Source organism: Netta rufina (assembly GCF_964035555.1).
Source record: "Netta rufina genome assembly, chromosome: 9".
Taxonomy (NCBI): Eukaryota; Metazoa; Chordata; class Aves; order Anseriformes; family Anatidae; genus Netta; species Netta rufina.
Genome location: NC_140132.1, coordinates 12,047,655 through 12,067,510, shown reverse-complemented (window position 1 = coordinate 12,067,510; position 19,856 = coordinate 12,047,655). Strand labels below are relative to the sequence as shown.

Here is a 19,856-nt window from a genome sequence, read left to right as displayed (position 1 = left end):
AATTAAGGGAAAGTGGGAAAGTTTCTGCCAGATTATGCAGTGTGGTCCCTCCTAGGGACTCAAGAGCTTGGGTGTGAATCTGTCCCTGGCAGAGTAAGGAGCTGATGCAGCTTTCCCCGAGCTGTGGGCTAGCAACTGCCCCTTTGCATAGAATGGTTCTTCCTCTGTCATCGGTGTCTGTCCTTCCCCTGTGTCTGCTCTGAGTGGTGTGAGGTAGGTTCTGTTGCCTTTGGGTTGAGCTACAGCAGAATTTGCTGCTTTGATCTTCAGCACGGCAGTTGCACTTTGTTTTTTGGGAGCTCCTTGTGTCTGGATGCAAGCCCAAGGACACGCTGGGTGCCTGCGTCAGAGCAAATCTCACAAGTGGCCCTCCTAAAGCCTTGGCTAGAGTCCTAACCCGGAGCCACCTTCCTCTACAGCTTCAGCTAAGGAAACGGTTTAGACACGTTTCGTGTCCTGTTTGCCTCCATGGCGCTGTGTGTGGGTGTTTCAGCTTTCTTCCCACTGGTTTGCTCGGAGTTAGTAGTGAAGTGCCATCGGTCAGAGGAGGCATCTCCTTTGGGGTGTACAAGTGAAGCCTCGGGGGCACAGGAGGCACACCACACCACCATCTCCAGGTGAAAATGTTGCCCTTCCTCACTCGTTTTGATCCTACATGCTTGAAAAAACCCACACTAGTGCCAGGCTGTGGGTTCTCTAGCGATGGCACCGCCAGACTGTCCCAAGGACACATCGGCGTTGCTGCAGGGACAGGTTTGCAGTCCTGGAAGGCCAGACCAGAGAAGAGAGGGTTCCTGGAGGTTAACCTCAGGGCAGCAGTAACTGGGAGGGCTTCGATGCCAGAAGCCAGGCCGAGGGGAGCATTTCCTGCTTCCTTGGCTCCCTTCTCCTACATAAAATAGCAGAAAAATAAAATCATTCTGTCTGGCCTTCGGAAGGATCGCTGGTTCTGAAAGGTGTAGGAAAAAAATAGGTTCCTCAAGTAGGAGGGCGAGAGGGGAAAGGAGCCAGTGGTGTAGGACAGGATCAGAAGTCAGCACAAGGCCTGGTGGCAGTGGAAGGCGATCTTACAACAGCTTGGTTTTACTTGTGCAATTCTCTCAGACTTTGTGTGCCCTCTCACAAGCACGCCACATGCGCTGTGTGTCCACGTCTGCCTTTGGTCGCTTCGGGGCAGCAAGGAGAATGAAGGATGTTTGGACAGGCCTTTTATACCCCTTGGGAGTCACTGATTATTATGGGATAATCCTGTTGATTCCGGATCTTGCCTGATCCTCCACAAACCCCAGGCTTTGCACTGTCTTTGTTTCCTCGCTTGAGGGGAAACAAAGAGCACTTGTCTAGGAAGAAAACCATCCTGAAGAGTCTCTTTTTTTTTTCTATTTTTATTCAGAACACCTCTCAACAAGGCTGCAAGCTGCTGAGCTGAATTAAGGATGGTGGCTTACTCAGCGCCCTGCATTACAGCACCCATCACAGCACAGTTCTAAGGTCGTAACTCTCAATTTGCCACGTGAATGCTTTGATAGAACAACCACCATACAGCCTGCACTATCAGTATTTATCCCTACCCTGTGATCTCTTCAATCCCTTCTATCTCTCTGCTATCAAGGCACCCTGTACCTCTCCCTTCATTCCTCAAGGGCTGTTGGGGAGGAACTGATTGTCTTCTTCAGGCCTCCACACTGCTGCCATCGTACCATCTCTGCATTTTCCTATAGCTAAAAGGTAGCTCAGGCAGCAGGGCCCTTTAGAGGAGCCCCATTATGATGTTACCCTGACCCAGCAGTAGTAACCCCAGAATGAATAGCTCCTCAGTCTCTCCCAGTAGTGATTTGAAACAATCTGTTCCTAAATGGTCTTCCACTCCTTGAAAATTCACATCAAGGGACTGCCATTCTGTCATCAGGCTCTTTTTATGGCTTAGGATGAGCTTAGTGGTGCCCCTGGAGTGAGACAGACATTTGGACCTAATGCGGGTGTGAGCCAGAGCTTGGAGCTGCGTTAGTTAAGAGAGGGTTAATTGGAGGGAACGACGCTGTTGTTAGCAAACAAGGCAGGAGGTGAAATGCTCCCCACCTGAGCTGTTTGTGTAAATCCATAATGGTGGTAAAGAAGAAACATAAAGGATTTGCTTCCTGCCAAGTCAAGCTGATACAACCTGTTCTTTCCAGATCAGGCTGTTTACATTCTCTGTCTTTTTCCTAACCTGTTCTTTTTTTTTTTTTTTTTTTTTTTTTTTTTTTTTTTTTTTTTTTCCCACAAACTACTGACCATAAGAGTTTGAAATGCAGGCTTTACACATGAATGGTTCTTTTGGGGAAGTGGAACTTTCCATACTGCTTTTTTTTTTTTTTTTTTTTTTTTTTTTTTTTTTTTTTTCCGGCTATGTATGGGGAGAGTGCTAGGGAGGGAGCCAGGGCTGGCAGACAACCCGGGGCTGTGCAGTGGCCAGAGGAATTCCAGCAGTCACATTTAGCCTTCTTCTTTACATACCAAGATCCACAAACTCAGTGTTACAATCACCGTCTCAGATAAACAACAAAGCAATTACCTGGAGGGAATGGAACCCCTTTTCTGTGTTAATTCATTGCCATTATTATCTTGCTGTTCAAAGTTCTCAATGATGCTCTCAAATACTGGTTTACTGTTGTATATAGGAGAGAGAGAGATGTGCATGTATGTGTGCATGTATTTTTTGATAAAGAATCGTGGTAGAATTTTTTTGTCCACAATACTTTTTTTTTTTTTTTTTTTTTTTTTTTTTCTAAGACAGACTTAAATATTGGAAGGATAAGAAGTGTCCATGGCTGCTCAGCACCTTGAAGCAGCAGTCTTCTGGCATGGTGAGGAAGGACTTGACTCTCTCCTAACCGAGCGGGCTGTTTGGAGCTGTTCATCCTGCCCCAGCAAATTCTGTGTCACCTGCATGACCTTCACTGCTTCCAGTCTTGGAGCAAGCCGGCACTGAGCTACGTCATATATTTATTTATGGCACCATATTATCTGCATAACCAAACCTGAACAGGTGGGGCATTTCTTGTACAACACCCAGGGAGTGAGCAATAAATCATCCATAAAAGCATAAAAAACGGTCTTTTATGATTCATGGGCTGTACTGGGTTCTGAACAAGATACCACACAACCGATGTGTAAAATGTAACAAGAGAAAGACGTCTGTGAAGTGGTGCCCTGCTGCCAGCAGCAGCTGGCACCGTGCTAAAAATAACCCTAGAAATTCATGTGTAAAGCAAGTTGCAGTGGTCATTAATAACAACAGAAAGTCCCTTTGTAGATGACCCATCAAATACAGCTCAGCTGGTGTAGGTGCAAAAGTGTGGTGTGTTTTGTTTTGTTTTTTCTTTTTTTTTTCTTTCCTTTTTTCTCCCAAGACTTAGATATAGCAAAGGACCTAAGCTCTTACTCTTCATTTACTGTAACCGGGTTTTCACTGGGAAAGACTTTGAGCCTAAATGGTTTGCTTCTTGGGCCTTTATGGCGGGGGTGCTTCTTAAAACAAAGGGGGATTTCCAATAGCCTAACACCATTCCTGTTTTGCTGTTGTCCCTAATTTCCTGCTGCCAGACATGTCTGACAGAGAAGTCTGGACCTGAATCTGCAGGCAAGAACCAGAGGAAAGGCATCTCAGGCACTGAGCACCGCAGCAGGAGGTGTGGCAATGCCAGACACACTGTAGGGGCTGCAGAAAGTGTAAGGGACCCGTGATGCCCTCCTCCAGCCCCCAGCCCAGCATCCTGCCCGGATCAGCCCCGTGCCTCCCTCCTACAGCCAGGCACAGCATTTGTGTGCATGTTTGTCTTCCCCCATCTGTACCCTCATTCTTGATGGAAGGGGAATCCCTGCTAAGGAACCTGCTAAATCCTCACTTCCCTACAAAACTGCTGCAGACCTTGTCTCCTAAGGCAGCCCTGGAAAAAGTATCGGTGCCTGTGTAAATGTGATGCCATGCCAGAACTGTTCGTGGCTTGTTAATTAACTTCCACCTACCCCTGGAAACACCTAGCCACTCCCTTTGTCCTCACCTGTCCCAGCCATTTATAGCAGTGATAGGATGCTAGATATAGAGACACACCAAATCCATCAGAGACCGTAAACAAAAGGACTTTTGGAACTGATTTGCAGAGGAGATACTTTCTAGCTCACAGCAGCGAGGCAGCATGAAAACCTTTAGGTGCACTTCAAGGTAAGGGGAGGGGGATGTGAACATTATGGATGCAGAATTAAAACATGATTTGTAGAAAGGTCTGATTCAGAGAGTTTAGTTAATCTGTGTAAGTGATTAATAACCTATAGTTAGTTACAGTTTGCTCCAGGGTGAGGTTTGTTTCAGTGTGTGTGTCCTCCTGTATCCCAAGTCTTTTAATTTGAAAGAACTTTGTTATGTTGACACAAATCCTTAGAGATGTTGTTTTCAGCTTAATACAAATAATCAAAAATGTTGTCCTACCTTAAAGCATCCATAGCAGCACACTCAAGTGCTACCTTTGTCAAAAGGACAAACTCTTTGGCTTAGAAGAATTTGTGTTTTAGTGGTAGCTCTGAAGCAGGTCCTCAAAGGAATCCCAGGCTGGTTTCATACCCCGCGTGCTTTGGTGATTTCTGTGCAACTCTCAGATTTGAACTCCTGAACTTTTGCTTTGGGTAAGACTGTATTAATGGAGCAGAAAAGCAGGTAGTACGTTGGTAACAAGGGGTGCTCTCAATGAATCCTGTGTCTTGTGGCTGCGTTGGACTTCACTCCCCCCAGCGAAATGCCTCCTGGCTGCGTGCTAGGAAGGAATAAAACCCAGCAGCCATGACTCTGTGCATCCTGCCCTGTATGCTCCTGTTGATCCGGCTGACAGTTGTGAAATACCTCTGCTTATGGTTTTAACTGTTCATACAAAAGGTGAGCTCTGTCTTCTGTAATGCCAGGCACTCGCACTGTTCACCTTCAGCAAACAGCGCAGAACAGCTCTGAAACAAGCGGGACCTGTCTTTCTTGAAGGCAATAAAAGATGGCAGATATTTTAGCCAACATTGTTCATGGTGTCCGTTGGCATTTGGTTTTAGATATGACTTGGTCAGAGAGTTGTGACAAAGATAGGTGTGTGGCCAAGGGGACAGTCTTTGAGAGCAGCGCTGGCTCTCACAGAGATGTGCCAGGGTGATGAGGGCAGGATGGGTGGTGAAGCCCCACGTGCAGGTTGGTGACATTTGCTGCAAGTGTGGCCAAGCCCCAGAGAGATGGGGACAGGCTCCCTGGTGCTGGGCTGGCCAGGGTGAGCAGCAGCTCCTTTGCCCCATTTCCAGAGAGGTTCCCAGGCCCCCTGTGCATTCTTCCAGGAGCCCCTGTATCCCTAAGAGCTCTAGACCCCTCAGGACTTTCTATCCCAGACCTTGCTGCCCATGCTGGCACAGGGTACACTGGAAACAGGACTGAAGGAGAGGGCAGGATGAGACACAGGGCTTGGCAGCACCCTGCGGATATGCTCCCATCGTTTCAGCCCCCTCCCTGGCCTCCATTTTCCCATTCTTGTTCATGGAGTTCCCTCAGCCTGAAGGCCCCATGTGTTACCCCCATGTCGCCAGCAGTGACAGCTGGCCATCCCTGGCCACAAGGCTCTGGTGGGAGTGCCCAGTTACACTGCAGATGGGCTCAGCTTGCTGTGTGTTTGGGTATCTGGAAGCAGGATGACAAAATGTAAATGCTTGTAAACGTCAGTGACGAATAAGATAGTAAGGGTCACTTGGAAGTGATAAGTTGTAGAGCTGTGAATTACAAAAAAAAAATAAATCACAGAATTACAAAATCACAGATTAGACAAGGTTGGAAGGGACCTCTGAAGATCATCTAGTCCAACCCCCTTGCCAAGCAGGCCATTCATCTTCTTTCTCATAATATAGCGATGATATGATGATATCCTTTATGGCACATGTTGCGGCTGACTTATTTTCAGGATGTTTAAGCATACGTTGATTCATTTACCTATTTAAAGACTAATCAAAGTATAACTGCCTTCTGTGTTGGGTATGTTGCCTGAGCAAACAAGTTCCTTATTGCACGCGTTCAGTTCTGCAGGAAAGAGGCAAAAGAAAGCCATAGCCAGACTGCCTTAGGAAAGGCCTCCAAGCAGGCAGGGAGGCACTTTCTGGAACACCATTACACCAGCATCAGCTTCACCTTAACTGAAAGGCCGAGAAAATGAGCAGGGGGTGCATTCAAGGGACAAGAGCCTGCTTGCCTCTCCGCATTTCTTCCCTAGTCTCAGCTCTACTTGTATATGTAGACTGATCAAAGGAAAGGGGTTGTCTCACACCGGGTGAGACAAAAAAAGTGAAGAAATGGAAAGCTGCCACTCTCTATGTCCTGAAACTTTTTCTTTCATCAAGGGCAACAAGAAAGGCTTCTATAGCACAGAATTCCATTGACAAAATGGGAGAAGCTTGAAGTGAATAAACTCTAAATGAACAAACTCTAAGGCCTCAGAAACCCAAAAGAAGTACGTTACGTGGGTGAAAATTAGGGTATGAGAGTAAAAAAATGTGATTTCTTGTTGTCCTGCCTCAAAACCCAGAGCTGCTGATGCAGCTGATGGCTGGCACCATAAAGAAATTATGGTCCCAGTGACAGAAGCCCCAAAGACAGCATGCAAAGCTTTGTGGTTCACATTTGGGGAGGAATTGTCTTCTATGAGATAATATTCACATAAATTCTACTCTCTTTCCAGGTATACCAAATGTTTTCTCTTCTTCAACTTTTTTGTGTGAATTGCCCTTTTTGGATTCTTCCATAGAACTCGTAAAAATCTGTAAGTCTAGAAGGAGCAAGAACAACTAGTTGCTTGACTTCACCTCCACAGGGCAGCAAGGATCTGACCTGTGGCACTTGATTTAGCTTTCTCAACCTAAGGTAATGCTGGAAGGGCAGCAGCCCAAAATCGGGCCCTAGATCCACATTTGGGCACACAAGTGATCAAATGAGCCAAAATGCAGCTCTTTAGGGCAAAAAAAGCCAAATGACAAACTAAAAGGGGATCAAGCTGAAGTATTTGTGCCCTGCTTGGCAAGTGAGGAACTGGAGAAACAGAAAACTGTCCAACATCCATGCCTACGGGATGGGGCTTGTTTGGGTTGGTGCCTCGCTCCAGCTGCTGGTGTGGGGTCAGGAAAACCTGCTTGCATTTGGCTTCTGAAGCTTTACTGCCACGGGAGAAAAAGAGATGGTTAGGTGAGCTTTGCCAGGTCTAAGAGATGGGGTATGGCACCAGAGAGGCTGTTTTCCCCATGCGTTGTCTTCCTGCAGATTCTGGAGGAGCTCCGCAGAGTTGCTGATAACTCCCAGACCGTGTCACGCCAAAACCAATGTCATGTTCCTGAAGACCCACAAGACTGCCAGCAGCACCGTCCTGAACATCCTGTTTCGGTTCACAGAGAAGCATAACCTCACCATCGCCCTCCCAGCTGACCAGCGCTTCCACCTGGGTTACCCGGAGAGATTCAACACCAGCTTTGTGGAGAAACTTCAAATCAAAACGCAAAACTACAACATCATGGGCAACGACCTGCGGTTTAACCCCTCAGAGGTAAGAGCCACGGCACCTGTGGAGGTACATGATTGAACAAACAGGGCCTCTGGATTAACAGCCCCTCTTCTTCCTCCCCACAAACAGGTGCATAAGGTGATGGCAGGGGACACCTTCTACTTCTCCATCCTGAGGAACCCCATTTTTCTGCTGGAATCTTCCTACGTCTACTACAAGGACGCGGTCCCTGCCTTCATTAGATCCAAGGACGTGAATGAGTACCTGGCATCGCCCTTGAAATATTACCGTGAGGAGGATTACATGAAAAACATCTACGCCAAGAATAACATGTGGTTTGACTTTGGCTATGATAACAATGCAGAGGACAATGAAAACTACACCCAGGAGGTCTTAAAGGAGATTGAAGAGAACTTCCACCTGATCTAGATAGCAGATTACTTTGATGAGTCCATGATCCTCCTGAAGCACACTTTGTGCTGGGATCTAGATGATGTGATCTACTTTATGCTCAATTCCAGAAGCAATGACACTGTCCAGACCCTGACTGCAGAAAGCAGGGAGAGGATAAAGACGTGGTGCTCGCTCGACTGGAACCTCTACCTGCACTTCAACCAGAGCTTCTGGAGGAGAATTGAGGAGACCATAGGACTCGAGGAGCTGGAGAAAGAGGTAAATCACCTGCGGATGAGACAGAAGGAGCTCATGGAGACCTGCCTCTTGGACCAAGAGGCTGTGGTGAAGACTCAAATCAAGGACCAAACTCTCTTGCCTTTTCAGTCGGGGGATGCAAATATCCTCGGTTACAACATCAGACCAGACTTAAGCAATGAGACTCTGAAAAACTGCCAGAAAATTATTATGCCAGAACTCCAGTACACGTCCTATCTTTACTCCCGTCAGCACCCACACAAGAAGAGGAAGCCATTACACCTTGCCTTGCTGAGAAGCAGTTCCCTGGAGAAGACACAGGTCTCACGTAAAAACTAGAGCGTGTGCCAGCTCCTGCAGCATCCCACTGCTATGGCCCTTTGCCTCGCTGGGGTTTGGCGATGAGACTCTTGGACACAAGGGGGAGACTGGGGGGTGGGGGTCATTTGAGAGCTACATGTACCTCCACTCTCTGGCTTTTATTTTATGGAAAACAAAACAAAACAAAGCAAAACTTTTATTTATTTACTTTTACCGCCTCTGTCATTAGGTGAGTGCCACCCGTTCCTCTCTTCCCCTCTTGTGGGGCACGACACTTGCCGGGGCACTGAGCCCACCACATTCTTGCAGTCCTCCTTCCTAGCTCACCAAGGTTGAGGCAGGTCCCAAAACGCCTCCAGCCAAGGACTCGGCCAGATAATGCTCAGGTCCATGCCGCTCAGAGGTGTGCTGCTGCTGTCACGCACAGGGGACAGCCCAGTGCTCCTTGGAGCTGGCAGGCTTTCAGCCTGCATTAGATTTTCCTTCCTCTTAATCATTAATCAGGGACTTAATAATTTGGTTTGCATTTGACCATTTTTAATAGCAGTCATTACTTCCAGGCTGGTTACAGCTCACTAGAGCGAGTCTCAACTTTCTGCTTTTAGGAGACAAAAACTGGGGGGAGATAAGGACAAGAGCTCACCAAGGGAATGTGGTACTTGAAGGAGCAGGTGCATAGGAAAGAACTTAGGTCTCCAGGCCAGCAGCATCGACATTTTATCATCAGCAGAGGCTTCATCACATCCCGTTGCTCCTGTGGCCAAACTTCCAATGCCAATTAGGAAAGGGATCCAGGGAGGCACGGCCGCTGCTGGCCTAGGGCATCACCTCGCAATGGGAATCAAACCCTCATGGGACAAACCCTCCTGGGGAGTGACAGCTTTGGTGTCATTGCTGTTAATGATTGCCCTCACTCAGTGGCTGGGCTCAGTGCAGGTTTCTGGAGCCCACCCCTGGTTTCTGCTGCGCCTGCCACCAGCCGTGGGGCAGGATGGCAAAGTTCAACCAGGGTCCGCTCCCTCCTGCACCGTGCAGGTTGGCTGTGAGGGATGTGCCTGGGGAAGGTTTGGGAACAGCAGCAGCACCCGCTGCTAACCAGTGATTTACCCCGCACCAGCACGCAAGGCATCAAGCCTCCCGCGTGGTGACGGGGCGATGGCCACCCTGGGGCTGCTTCAGGGGCTTCAGCAGTCACCTCAGGGTGAAGCAGGCAGGAGCGGGCACATCATGCAGCCGTGGCCAGATGGGAGCTCCATGGCTGCAGTTCAACCCAGCAGCCCCAAGGCCAGCAGAGGCAAGAGCCTGCCATGCAGATCCCCTGCCTCCAGCCCCACAGCACTGGGGGAAGGGAAAGAAGGTGGGGAGCATTTGTTCTCACAAACTCAACATTTTCCACGCACCTTGGTGTGTTTTATGTTTTTGTCCTGCAATGAGGCCAAACAGGCCAGTGGAGATGCAGCCTTTGCCTTGCATCTAGTGAGACCACAGCCGCAGGGCAGGAACAACGCAGTGCTTAATGGCACCCTCATGGATTTTCAGCTCCACCATCCCCAGCTACATCCCAACAGCCTGCACTGCTCCCGGGGGTGAGCAGGGGAACTGAGGCAGGAGGGACCTCATCCCTCGGCCTTCCCTCCCTGCGGCCCTGAGCGCAGCAGATGCACGTTGAGGGGCCCGGGCTCTGCCTGCCTGATAATGGGGCCTTTGTGCTGCTGCTGACTCAGGGCTTTTTGCCGGCCGCTGGCCACGGCGGGAGCCCCGTGACATATCAGTGGGGGGACAGGAACGGCTGGGGACAGGCTGTACAGGCAGCCGGCGCTGCAGGAGCCAGCATCACCCCAACGCCTGCCAGGGGATGGAGGCGGCTGCCCCGCGCTAAGCAGGACCGGGTGAGTGCCTAGGCTTTCCCCGTGGGGCGCTGGGCAAAATGCAGGCAAGAGCCCTTCTCAGCAGCCTGGGGTGGGCAGCAGACCCAGCCCTTGCCCTGCGGGAATGCAGCTGAGAAAGGGGAGATGCTGAAGGGAGTGGGAGAGGCCATGGAGCTTCCCCAGGCAGAGCCCTCACTCCAGCAGGACCAGCCTGAGTCCTTGGTGGCTTCATTCATGGCCAGCCAGGGCTCCCACCTGCCAGCGTGGCTCAGCTGTGAAACCTCTAGTGACAGCTCTGGCTTGGAAAGAGGGGGACGCGAGCTGGAGAGCAAAACCAGCAGCTGCCGTGCCCAGGGGCAAGGGATCCCATCCCTCAGGTCCAAGGACGTGCAGGGGGACACGCAGGGACAGCTCTGCCCCCTCTGATGCCCTGCCACAGCTCCCACCCTGGCCCTTGCCAGCCTCGGTTTACTGGGAGCCCCACTCCACGCGGTGTCCTGCCCTGCACCTTTCCCCAAACCCCCTGGGCAGGGGCAGCGCCGCGAGCCCCCTGCCCGCGGCCGGGCCGCCCCTCTCTCTCTGCCACAGGCACCATGGGCTCCCGGCACTTCCCCGCCCGCACCGTGCTCTTCGAGAAGGAGACCACTGGCGTCACGTACCGCGTGCCGGCCCTGCTCTACCTGCCCTGCGTGGCCAAGCTGCTGGCCTTCGCCGAGGAGCGGCTGAGCGCCGATGACGCCCACGCCAACCTGCTGGTGCTGCGCCGCGGCACCGTCTACGGTGGCTACGTGGAGGTGGGAGCGGGGCTGACACGGCGACGGGGGCTGGATCGGGCCCGGGGTGGGCTGGGGAGGGGGCTGAGCACTCTGCCCCGTCCCCGTGCAGTGGGAAGACATGCGGGTGCTCGAGACGGCGGCACTGCAGCACCACCGGTCGATGAACCCCTGCCCGCTCTACGACGAGTTCACGGGCACCCTCTTCCTCTTCTTCATCACGGTGCTGGGCAGGACACCCGAAGCCTTCCAGATTGTCACAGGACAGAACGTCACCCGCCTGTGCTGCGTCACCAGTGCTGACCAGGGGCTGAGCTGGAGCAAGGCCACAGACCTGACGCAGCAGGTCATCGGCAGGGCCATCAAAGGTAGTGACACCAGCAGGCAGGGGAAAAAAGAGCCGGCGAGTGTGGCACGGCCAGCAGTGGCCTCGGGCTGCGACCGGGCGAGGGTCCAAGGGCTGAGCTGGGGCGAGGGAGAAGAGGAGCCTGAGCAGAGCGGGGAGGAGATGGAGAGAGCAGCCCGGTGGCGGGGGAGCCGGGGGCTGCTCATCACGCTCGTCCCCCTGTCCCCAGACTGGGCCACCTTTGCACTGGGCCCCGGGCATGGGATCCAGCTGCGCTCCGGCCGACTGCTGGTGCCCGCCTACAGCTACCACATTGACTGCAAGGAGTGCTTCGGGCAGCTCTGCAAGACCACCCCTCACTCCTTCGCCTTCTACAGCGATGACCACGGCCGGGGCTGGCGTTTTGGGGAGTTCATCCCCAACCTGCAGACAGGCGAGTGCCAGCTGGTCTCGGTGGACGAGGAGGACGGGTCCAATGTCCTCTACTGCAATGCCCGCAGCCCCCTGGGCTTCCGTGTGCAGGCACTGAGCACCGACGACGGGGCTGTCTTCCACGGGGGGCAGCTGGTCCAGCGGTTGGTCGAGCCCCCCCACGGGTGCCATGGCAGTGTCATCGGCTTCCCCGCGCCTTTCGTGTATGGCCCCCAGCCCCCTGACATCCCTGGACAAGGCTCGGCTCCACAGCCACTCCCCCGTTTTCGGGATTTGCTTGCCTTGAGGGCAGCACGGGATAAGCTCCACGTGGACCCCAAAGCCACCTCCAGCCCTGGCACCTTCTTCCAAGCACCAACGTGGGTGCTCTACTCCCACCCCACCAGCCCCATGTCGCGGGTCAACATGGGGGTTCACCTCAGCACCTTCCCCAGGGACGCAGAGAGCTGGACCGAACCCTGGGTCATCTACGAGGGCCCGAGCGCGTATTCGGACCTGGCTTACATGGAGCTGCCCCACAGCCAGGCCCCCGTCTCTGGTGGCCCAGCCATCGCTTTTGCCTGCCTCTACGAGAACGGGAAGCGGTCCCCCTACGAGCAGATATCCTTCAGCATGTTCACACTGCACGATGTGCTCCAGAACATCCCCCTGACGGCTGCAGTGCCCAGCAGGAAGCGGAGGCGAAGGAGCTGCTGTGTCTCCTAGAGCCGCCCACCGCATCTCCTGGCGTGCTGGCTGTGGGCACGTGGGGGCCGGCCGCCTTCCACATCTGGTGGCACGCAGGGAGAGCCTGGCACGACCCTGTGGCAGGGCGAGCTCTGCTGACGTACACCGGGGTGGGATCTGGGGGCTCCTCCAGCCCCCTGGGCTGGACTGTGCTGAGGGCTGGTGCTCCTGTCCCAACACAGGATTTTATCTCATTTGTATTGCTATTTTTTAATTATAGAGGTGGTTGGACTCAGAGGCTCATGCCATTATTACCATGTTATCCCTGCCTTTATCTCTCTGTCTCACTGCCCTTGCACCTCTCCTCCACCCAGAATCCTTCCAAATAAAGGACAGGTCCCTAATGACGTTCTCCCTCCTGCTTCCAGCTTCACATTGGCGCAGAGTGGTGGAGGTGGCATTTCAGCAGCCCCTCCGTGCACCCTGCCAGTGAGCAAGCTTCACAGCCAGGTCCTTGGCACTGCAAAAAACACTTTGATTCACCTGAGGAAAGCAGTTTATTGCTTTCCCGAGACCATTCAGTCAGCCATCAATCTGTGAAACACAAATTGAGCGGCACTAGCAGCGGTGCCGCAGATGGGGGCTGCTGAGGCACAATGCCATGGCCTCTCCTCTCACAGGCACAATTGCTTATGCACCTTCTCTTCTTCCTTTTTAATACTTACTTCCAGCCCTATTTCTCTCATCAAAATCTTAATCTCCTTGTTGTTGTGTGATCTGGCTGACTGCTTTTTCAAGTTACCATGATCACTGCTATTTTCCTCTCCACCTGACCAGTTCATGTGCAAATATGCTCCAAGCAGAGGCACTTGCTGTTCCTGCAGCCCCTGTGCTCTGCCCCTGCGTCGGGCAGGGATGAGGATGTGCTGAAGGCGGTGACGCTCACTGTGAGCACAGCCAAGCCCCAGGGGCCATGGGGACTGGGCTCTGCACCACTGGGCTGGTCAGGATGAGCAGCTGCTCCGTCGTCCCATTTCCAGCGAGGTTCTAAATGAGGTCCCTCCAGGAGCCCCCCATCCCTCCTGTGTCTGCTCCCATACCTCGATGTTCGGGATCTGCTTCTCCTCCTCTGTTCCTAGGCCAGCCTCCAGCACCTGCGGTGAGCCTCGTGCATGCCAGCACAGCTCCAGCGCTCAGTCCAGGAGTGTGGGGCGGCCCTGCTTCCCCTCGCAGAAGCCACAGAGGCAGCCAACACAGCCGTTGAGGATCTGGACGGAGGCCAGCACCATCTCGGTGGCGCTGATGAGCAGCAGGAGGGAGAAGAAGGTGACATTCCAGGCCACGATGCCCACCGGCTCCAGGCAGGTGTCCCAGGTGTCCGGCTTGTACAGGAAATAATCTGCCGATGCCAACACCCTATGCCACGGGGGGGGGAAAGAGGATGAGCCACGAGCAGCCACTGAAACGCCACCTTCATTTCACTGCCTGCATTATGAGGGCCCTGTACCTGGTGTCCGACACCTCGCCACCAGTGTCCAAGAAAGGATATCCCCAGGTGGGGCCGCGGCCGTGCTCAGAGGCATTGTAGAGGCAGAGGGGGCCGTTGGTCAGGCCCACCCCAGACAGGATGAAGCAGACAGTGGAGCCCAGGAGTGCCAGCTTGGAGAGGACAGCGGAGAGAAAGGCCTGTGGGGAGCACAGGGCTTAGGGCTGGGTAGAATTTGGGAGCCCACACAAAGCCCTGTCCTCCAGGGAGGGGACACTGTGCAGTGTCCCACCATGGGGTCAGAGGAGAGGTGGCACTCTGCAAACATCCCACCACGGGGTCACCACGCAATGCCCCACCACATGCCCATGGGAGAGGGGACACCCCACCACGTCCCACCCCGTGCTGCTCGGGGGCCTCAGTTTAAGCCCTGCCTTACGTTGCGACGGGTGCCGCAGTCGGAGCAGCCAGCGCATCGCCACCCCACCGCTGTGATGTGGGTCGCCACCAGCAGCACCTGAGGGACGGAGAAGATGGTTTGGGGGAGAAACAATCACACGTGAGGGATGGAGGATGCTGTGCAAAACACAATACTCACGGTGATGCCTCCTCCCCAGATGCCCGGCATGACCTTGGCCTGCTTGGTGATGTGCCCGTCCGCCAGGTACTTCCACGCCCCGCCAGGGAAGAGCAGGAGGATGTTGGCTATCACAGAGAGTGTGCCCAGTACCAGCAGGCAGGGTCCCACGATGCGGCTGCACCTCCCCACGCACATGGCCTGCCTGCATGGGGATGGGGAGGAGGAGGAGAGGACAAGGCTGCCTTCAGCCCCACCGTGACACCCCGCACTGCCGCACCCCACCTCACAGGGAGCTTCCAATGGAAATGCCATTTCCCTGCACTGCAGCTGTGGGATGTTTTACATGGGGCACAACTGCACATGCAAGCTGCAGATAAGAGTGAAGACAGAAACAAACAAACAAACAAAAAAAGAAAACAACTATCCCCATGCTCATCAGCCACCAGGATGTGTCTACACAAAAGCTTTTAAAATAACAAAAAGATCGCAGCAACAAGACCACGTGGTTAATTACTTATTCAGACTAAACTCAATATTAATACCAATCTACTGCGGTCAAGAAATTTTCTTGAATTTTTCTTGACAGCGCAGGCTGCACTCCCAGTGCATGGCGGCCCCATAGGACCTGCACTTGCTGTCCCCCCAGCACTCCCCTTGAGCCAGAAGTGGGTTGGCATTAGCTATTTCCTTCTTCCTCGGGTACTAAAGGGGAACACACACACCCCAACGGGGGAAGAAGGTAAAAGCAAAAGTGCAGCAGATGCAAGCTCTGTTAGCGTGTTTGCAAGAAAGACACCCTCCCTGCTAGCATGCCTCCACGGACAAAAGCAAAGGGATTCAAGGAAAGCACAGGGAACCTGTCCTCCTTTCCTCCTGGCTTACCTGGCAGCAATGCTGGGAGAAGTCAGCAGTGTGAGCCAGTAGCATCCCCCTGGGAGGAGCTCTGTCCTGAGAGAATATATGGAGGCAGCACCCATGGGTGCTATTTATCTTGTCCCAGCACACTCTGCACATCCTCCTCTTCCATCCTGAGGTCCACCCACCGCATCATGCGCCATCCCTCTCCCACACAAACAGTGGCTCAAAAGGAAGAATGACTCTTCCTTGTAAATGAGGCAGCCCCTGCCAGCTGATTTCCTTCCCTAAGAAAGACAGCTCTCGGGGAGCGACACCAGAAAGCAAATGAGCACGGAGAGCCAGGCAGAAGGAGCAGCACAATCCCCTTGGTATGGGGAGAACCACCAACCCAGCAACCTGCAAGAAGATACAAGCAATCTGTGCTCTCCAGCACCCTGCTCTGGTGGCCAAAGAGCTGATACAAGTCCAGTGGGGAGAGCAAATTCTGTACGTGCTCTTCAGCTGGTGAAGAAACCTCACTAATATTTCGCTCAGAGCAGGTATGGTATGCTCTAAGGGCTGTCTCAGACCATGTTGCAGGGTTACAGTGGATGTGCAACGCAACAGTGCCTCGCTGTTTGTGGGGACTCATTCTTATGTAAGATGGTGGTGACTGATCCTTTGTCACACTGACGAGGTGTGTCAGAGACAGCAGCAGACGTGGCTTTAGCTGACAAAGGGTTTCAGAGTGGAAGAGAGCTCCCAAGGCACTGGCTGGCCAGTGCAGTTACTGAAAAAACAGCTTCCCTTGCTGGACACGAAGGATGAGAAGACACGTCCACCAGGGCCACATTCAACCTGTGGAAACTGAAACTACAGCATGATCTCACCACCAAAAACCTTCACTAGAAGCTGTAATGCTGCCACAGACAGCTCTGGTAAGATCAGTTTTTCCAGGATACCACTAACATCCTGGATGCACAGCACTTCCCACCTTCTTTCCAAAAACCTTGCTCTCCAGCCACGTCTCCAACTCAATGCCTCCCAAAGAGCAGGGGAAGGCTTTCAGTGGTGGGGCGTCACAGCCTCGCCTACACCTTCCACTCCTCAGAAACGGCACCGGGCATCAGCCAAGGGGATGTCCAGGCCCAGCCCACGTTATAGAATCACAGAATATCCCAAGTTGGAAGGGACCCACTGGCTGGAGCTGGCTCTGATCTGCCACATGGCGGCTGCTGGGCCGACATGGCCTGTTTAGGTGTCAGGCCCCTGGCTGCGGAGGACAGCAGCACCTGAACCAGGAGGGACTGGTGCCAGACCAGAAGATGCTCTGGAGTGGGATTCTGCAAAAACAAATCTCCCTCTCCTCTGTAGCCCACTCCAAATGCAATCCTTCTGCTACCACAAGTCCACAACCTCCACCAAGGGCTTCTTCCACCACATTTTCCCTCGCTTCACTCGCTGAGCAAGAGCTTTGTATGTAGATGCTGGAAGGTTCAGGTTTGCCTCTTCTCATTTTCACACGCAGGATGAAAAACGCTGTCATTCTAATGAAAGCTTCTAAATGAATATAGTCACTTCTCAGCTGTTCCCATCTCCTGCCTGTTGCTTTCTTGCTGTTTTCCTCCAGGTGTTGAGCATACACCATTACATATATATCACATGTCTTGGTGACAGCATTTAGATAAGAAGGTTATTTCTTGATATTTTAATTACTGCAAGTGACCAACATTTAGAAGTGCTATCTGAGCTGGTCATGTTGGTAGTTAATGGGTGGTGGGGAAGATCACACTCGTGGACCCTCAGAGGAGGACTGACCATGGCAGCTCCAAGACGTGAAAAGGGACTGGGAGAAAACAACTTCTGTGTCCTAGGGCAACAGGCAGGGAAGCCACAGTGCAAAAGCAGAGCAATTTTCTGGCAGAGGAGTCGCAGATAGCACAAGCAGAGAGGAGAAATTCTTGTAGGTTATATAGGCAGACGGAAGAACCTTCTCAAAGTAGCGTTTGGAGAAAGCTTACACTCCTCATGGGGTTATCAGGGGGACTTGAGGCACATCAGCTGCTTGGGATGTGAACTTCCCCGGCTGCAACAGCCACAGGTCCTCCTCTAACACAGTAGACAAAATAGGAACCAGAGGGCAACCTGTAGCCACCTTACAGTATACAACCCAACTTGCTCTGCTTAGGGTAACGTGCTGGCCAACACATTTCGAAATGGCTTTTTCTGCTTTCAAATCAACTAGGATATGAATACTGAGAATACAGAACCTGCCCTAATAGGGCAGAAACGGATAATGGAGTTCAAGCTTTGAGTTCCACATGGAAAAAATGAACAGACAATGCTGGGTTACATCAGACAGTTCCTTTTTTTTTTGTATGGAAAACTGTCTGGGAGGAGCAGATTATCTGAATAACCTGATAGTTACTCTGAGAGGAAAATCACAGTTTGCACCAGCACGTAAATCTCCATTTTATTCTTAAATAAGAGGCATTGGTCTCTAAAAGCAGTCAGCAGTAAAGAGTAGCCAGTCTCATGTAGGATAGCTGACAGCAGAGAATAATCCAGTTTCTCCTTTCTCTCCTTTTTACATAGACTGAGGGGAAGCATTTTTCACTCCACTGGAATAAAATGTGTTGCAACCTCATCTTGTGCCCTTTTCTACGTCATGGCAATCTGAGCTTCCTATGTTGCCACACATATGATCAGGTCAATCACGTCCCACAGAAAGCCCCATGCCATTCAGCATGAAACGTCAGACTGAATCTTTGCTCTGGGAAGGCTGACCTTCCCCTTACACCCACTCCAGCTCAAGGCCATAACAATAATGAGAAAAAGCTAATTTTAGCTTTGCCTGGAACAGAACAGCCTCCTGAGCAGCTGCGTGTCTCCCCTCCTAGCATGAGAACATAATTATGAAAATCAGCACATCAGCACAGCAATTACAGTCAAATAACTGACTGCCAAGTCACCCAGCCACCGTGCTGACAAGCATGGTCCCACGTAAAGTGATTGTGGCTTGGCGAGATCCTCACACCAACTCCTCTGACAGCAGACACAGCTAAATAGATGCTGACCAACTTTTAACCTACTTGTTTCATGGCACTTCAGCCTGTCACACTTCGGGCTGTCCCTCTCCAATCCATCATGTTTGGCAATGGTTCCTTCTGAACTTCGAGGTCTGTGAGCCTTTTGTAACTACAGCATCCACTCTCTTAATCGTGCTCTTCTTCTGGTCTTTGCTTCCCTAAGCTCCTCTGGGGCTGTGGAAGTTGCATGGCAGGTTAGGTTTCAACAGCAGTTTGGCTTCAACAAGAATCAAAGAGGCCAAGATGAGTTTGAATTGACAAGATCGCTGCTATGGAGACACTCTTTGCTGGAATCACCCTGGGCAAAGCCAAATTCCACCCCGGTCCAGCCCAGATACTCTATGTGATTCAGTTGTCTCTCCCACTCCTTTTGGTAGCACACATAAATCTGTTTCCACCAGTAGATAAGACTTCTCTGACCCCAGGCGTGGGCATGTTCACTGCCACAGTAAGCCCATTTGACACAACCTGCACTGTTTGTGGCAAGAACCCGACAGAAGAAATACCAACATGATGCTGCTGGGCAGCACGATGTTTGCTTTAACTTCCTTAGGAATGCCACAAATTTACCACATCGGGTAAATCAATGCAGTTGGAAGGCATCTACTGAAAGGAAAAACAAATACATTAAAAAAAGGTATCTTATGAGTCTGTTCTGCAGCTGCCTGACTGTGATGAAAAGGTATTTCCGACTCCGTCAGAATGGAAAATATTTTCCTTAGCTAGATGAAGAGATCAGGTTGTTTTCCAGCTTTGAGAGGTGCACAAGCAAGTCTTTGTCACAGAATGCGGAGCTGTCTTTCTGTAACATAGTGAGGAGAGGTACATGTGCTGAAAACAAGAGCCAAAGTCACTTCCCAGGTGGCCCCAGAGAGCTGGCTACCACAGGAGCTTTCTCCTTTGGAGGTCAGCACCTCCCAGAAGGGCCCGATCACAGATCCCAGAACCCCCCTTAAAGGAGAAAGCCTTGGATTTGGACGTGCCAAACCAAGCACATCTACTCTTTTCCAGCACACACTGGAAAGATTGTCATGGTGAACACTAGTTTAAGGCTTTAGGATGACTTGACAGAGTTACGCTATTCCATAACTTTTTGGAGAGCTGCTTAAAGAGGTTGAAACTGGGGCAGCGGCTGAAATTATTGCTTCAGTGGAGACCTAGCTACAGTCAGCAACATGAGGATGATCCAAGATCAGTTTCTTTGGCCTTTTTTGCCCCACTGTGGCTGCTGAGTACTCATCCAGAAGACTCTGTTCATTGGCA

General features: G+C 51.9%; 3 protein-coding genes across 3 annotated transcripts; 2 read left to right on the top strand and 1 right to left on the bottom strand.

Moving 5' to 3' along the window:
- Positions 1–5,247: 5,247 nt before the first annotated feature.
- GAL3ST2 (galactose-3-O-sulfotransferase 2) lies at positions 5,248–8,534 on the top strand (the record flags this gene model as incomplete). Its single annotated transcript, XM_084292128.1, is given in 4 exon segments — positions 5,248–5,282; positions 7,307–7,586; positions 7,674–7,970; positions 7,974–8,534. Coding segments are annotated over 4 exon segments (1,173 nt in total).
- A 2,443-nt stretch (positions 8,535–10,977) lies between these two features.
- On the top strand, positions 10,978–12,640 carry NEU4 (neuraminidase 4; the record flags this gene model as incomplete). Its single annotated transcript, XM_084292127.1, has 3 exons — positions 10,978–11,178; positions 11,270–11,525; positions 11,733–12,640. 3 exons carry the CDS (start codon positions 10,978–10,980, stop codon positions 12,638–12,640), a joined length of 1,365 nt encoding a protein of 454 aa, XP_084148253.1.
- A 1,154-nt stretch (positions 12,641–13,794) lies between these two features.
- TM4SF19 (transmembrane 4 L six family member 19) lies at positions 13,795–14,862 on the bottom strand (the record flags this gene model as incomplete). The annotated part of the gene is made up of 4 exons (XM_084292126.1): positions 13,795–14,017; positions 14,121–14,287; positions 14,527–14,604; positions 14,686–14,862. 4 exons carry the CDS (start codon positions 14,860–14,862, stop codon positions 13,795–13,797), a joined length of 645 nt encoding a protein of 214 aa, XP_084148252.1.
- Between the last annotated feature and the right edge of the window lie 4,994 nt (positions 14,863–19,856).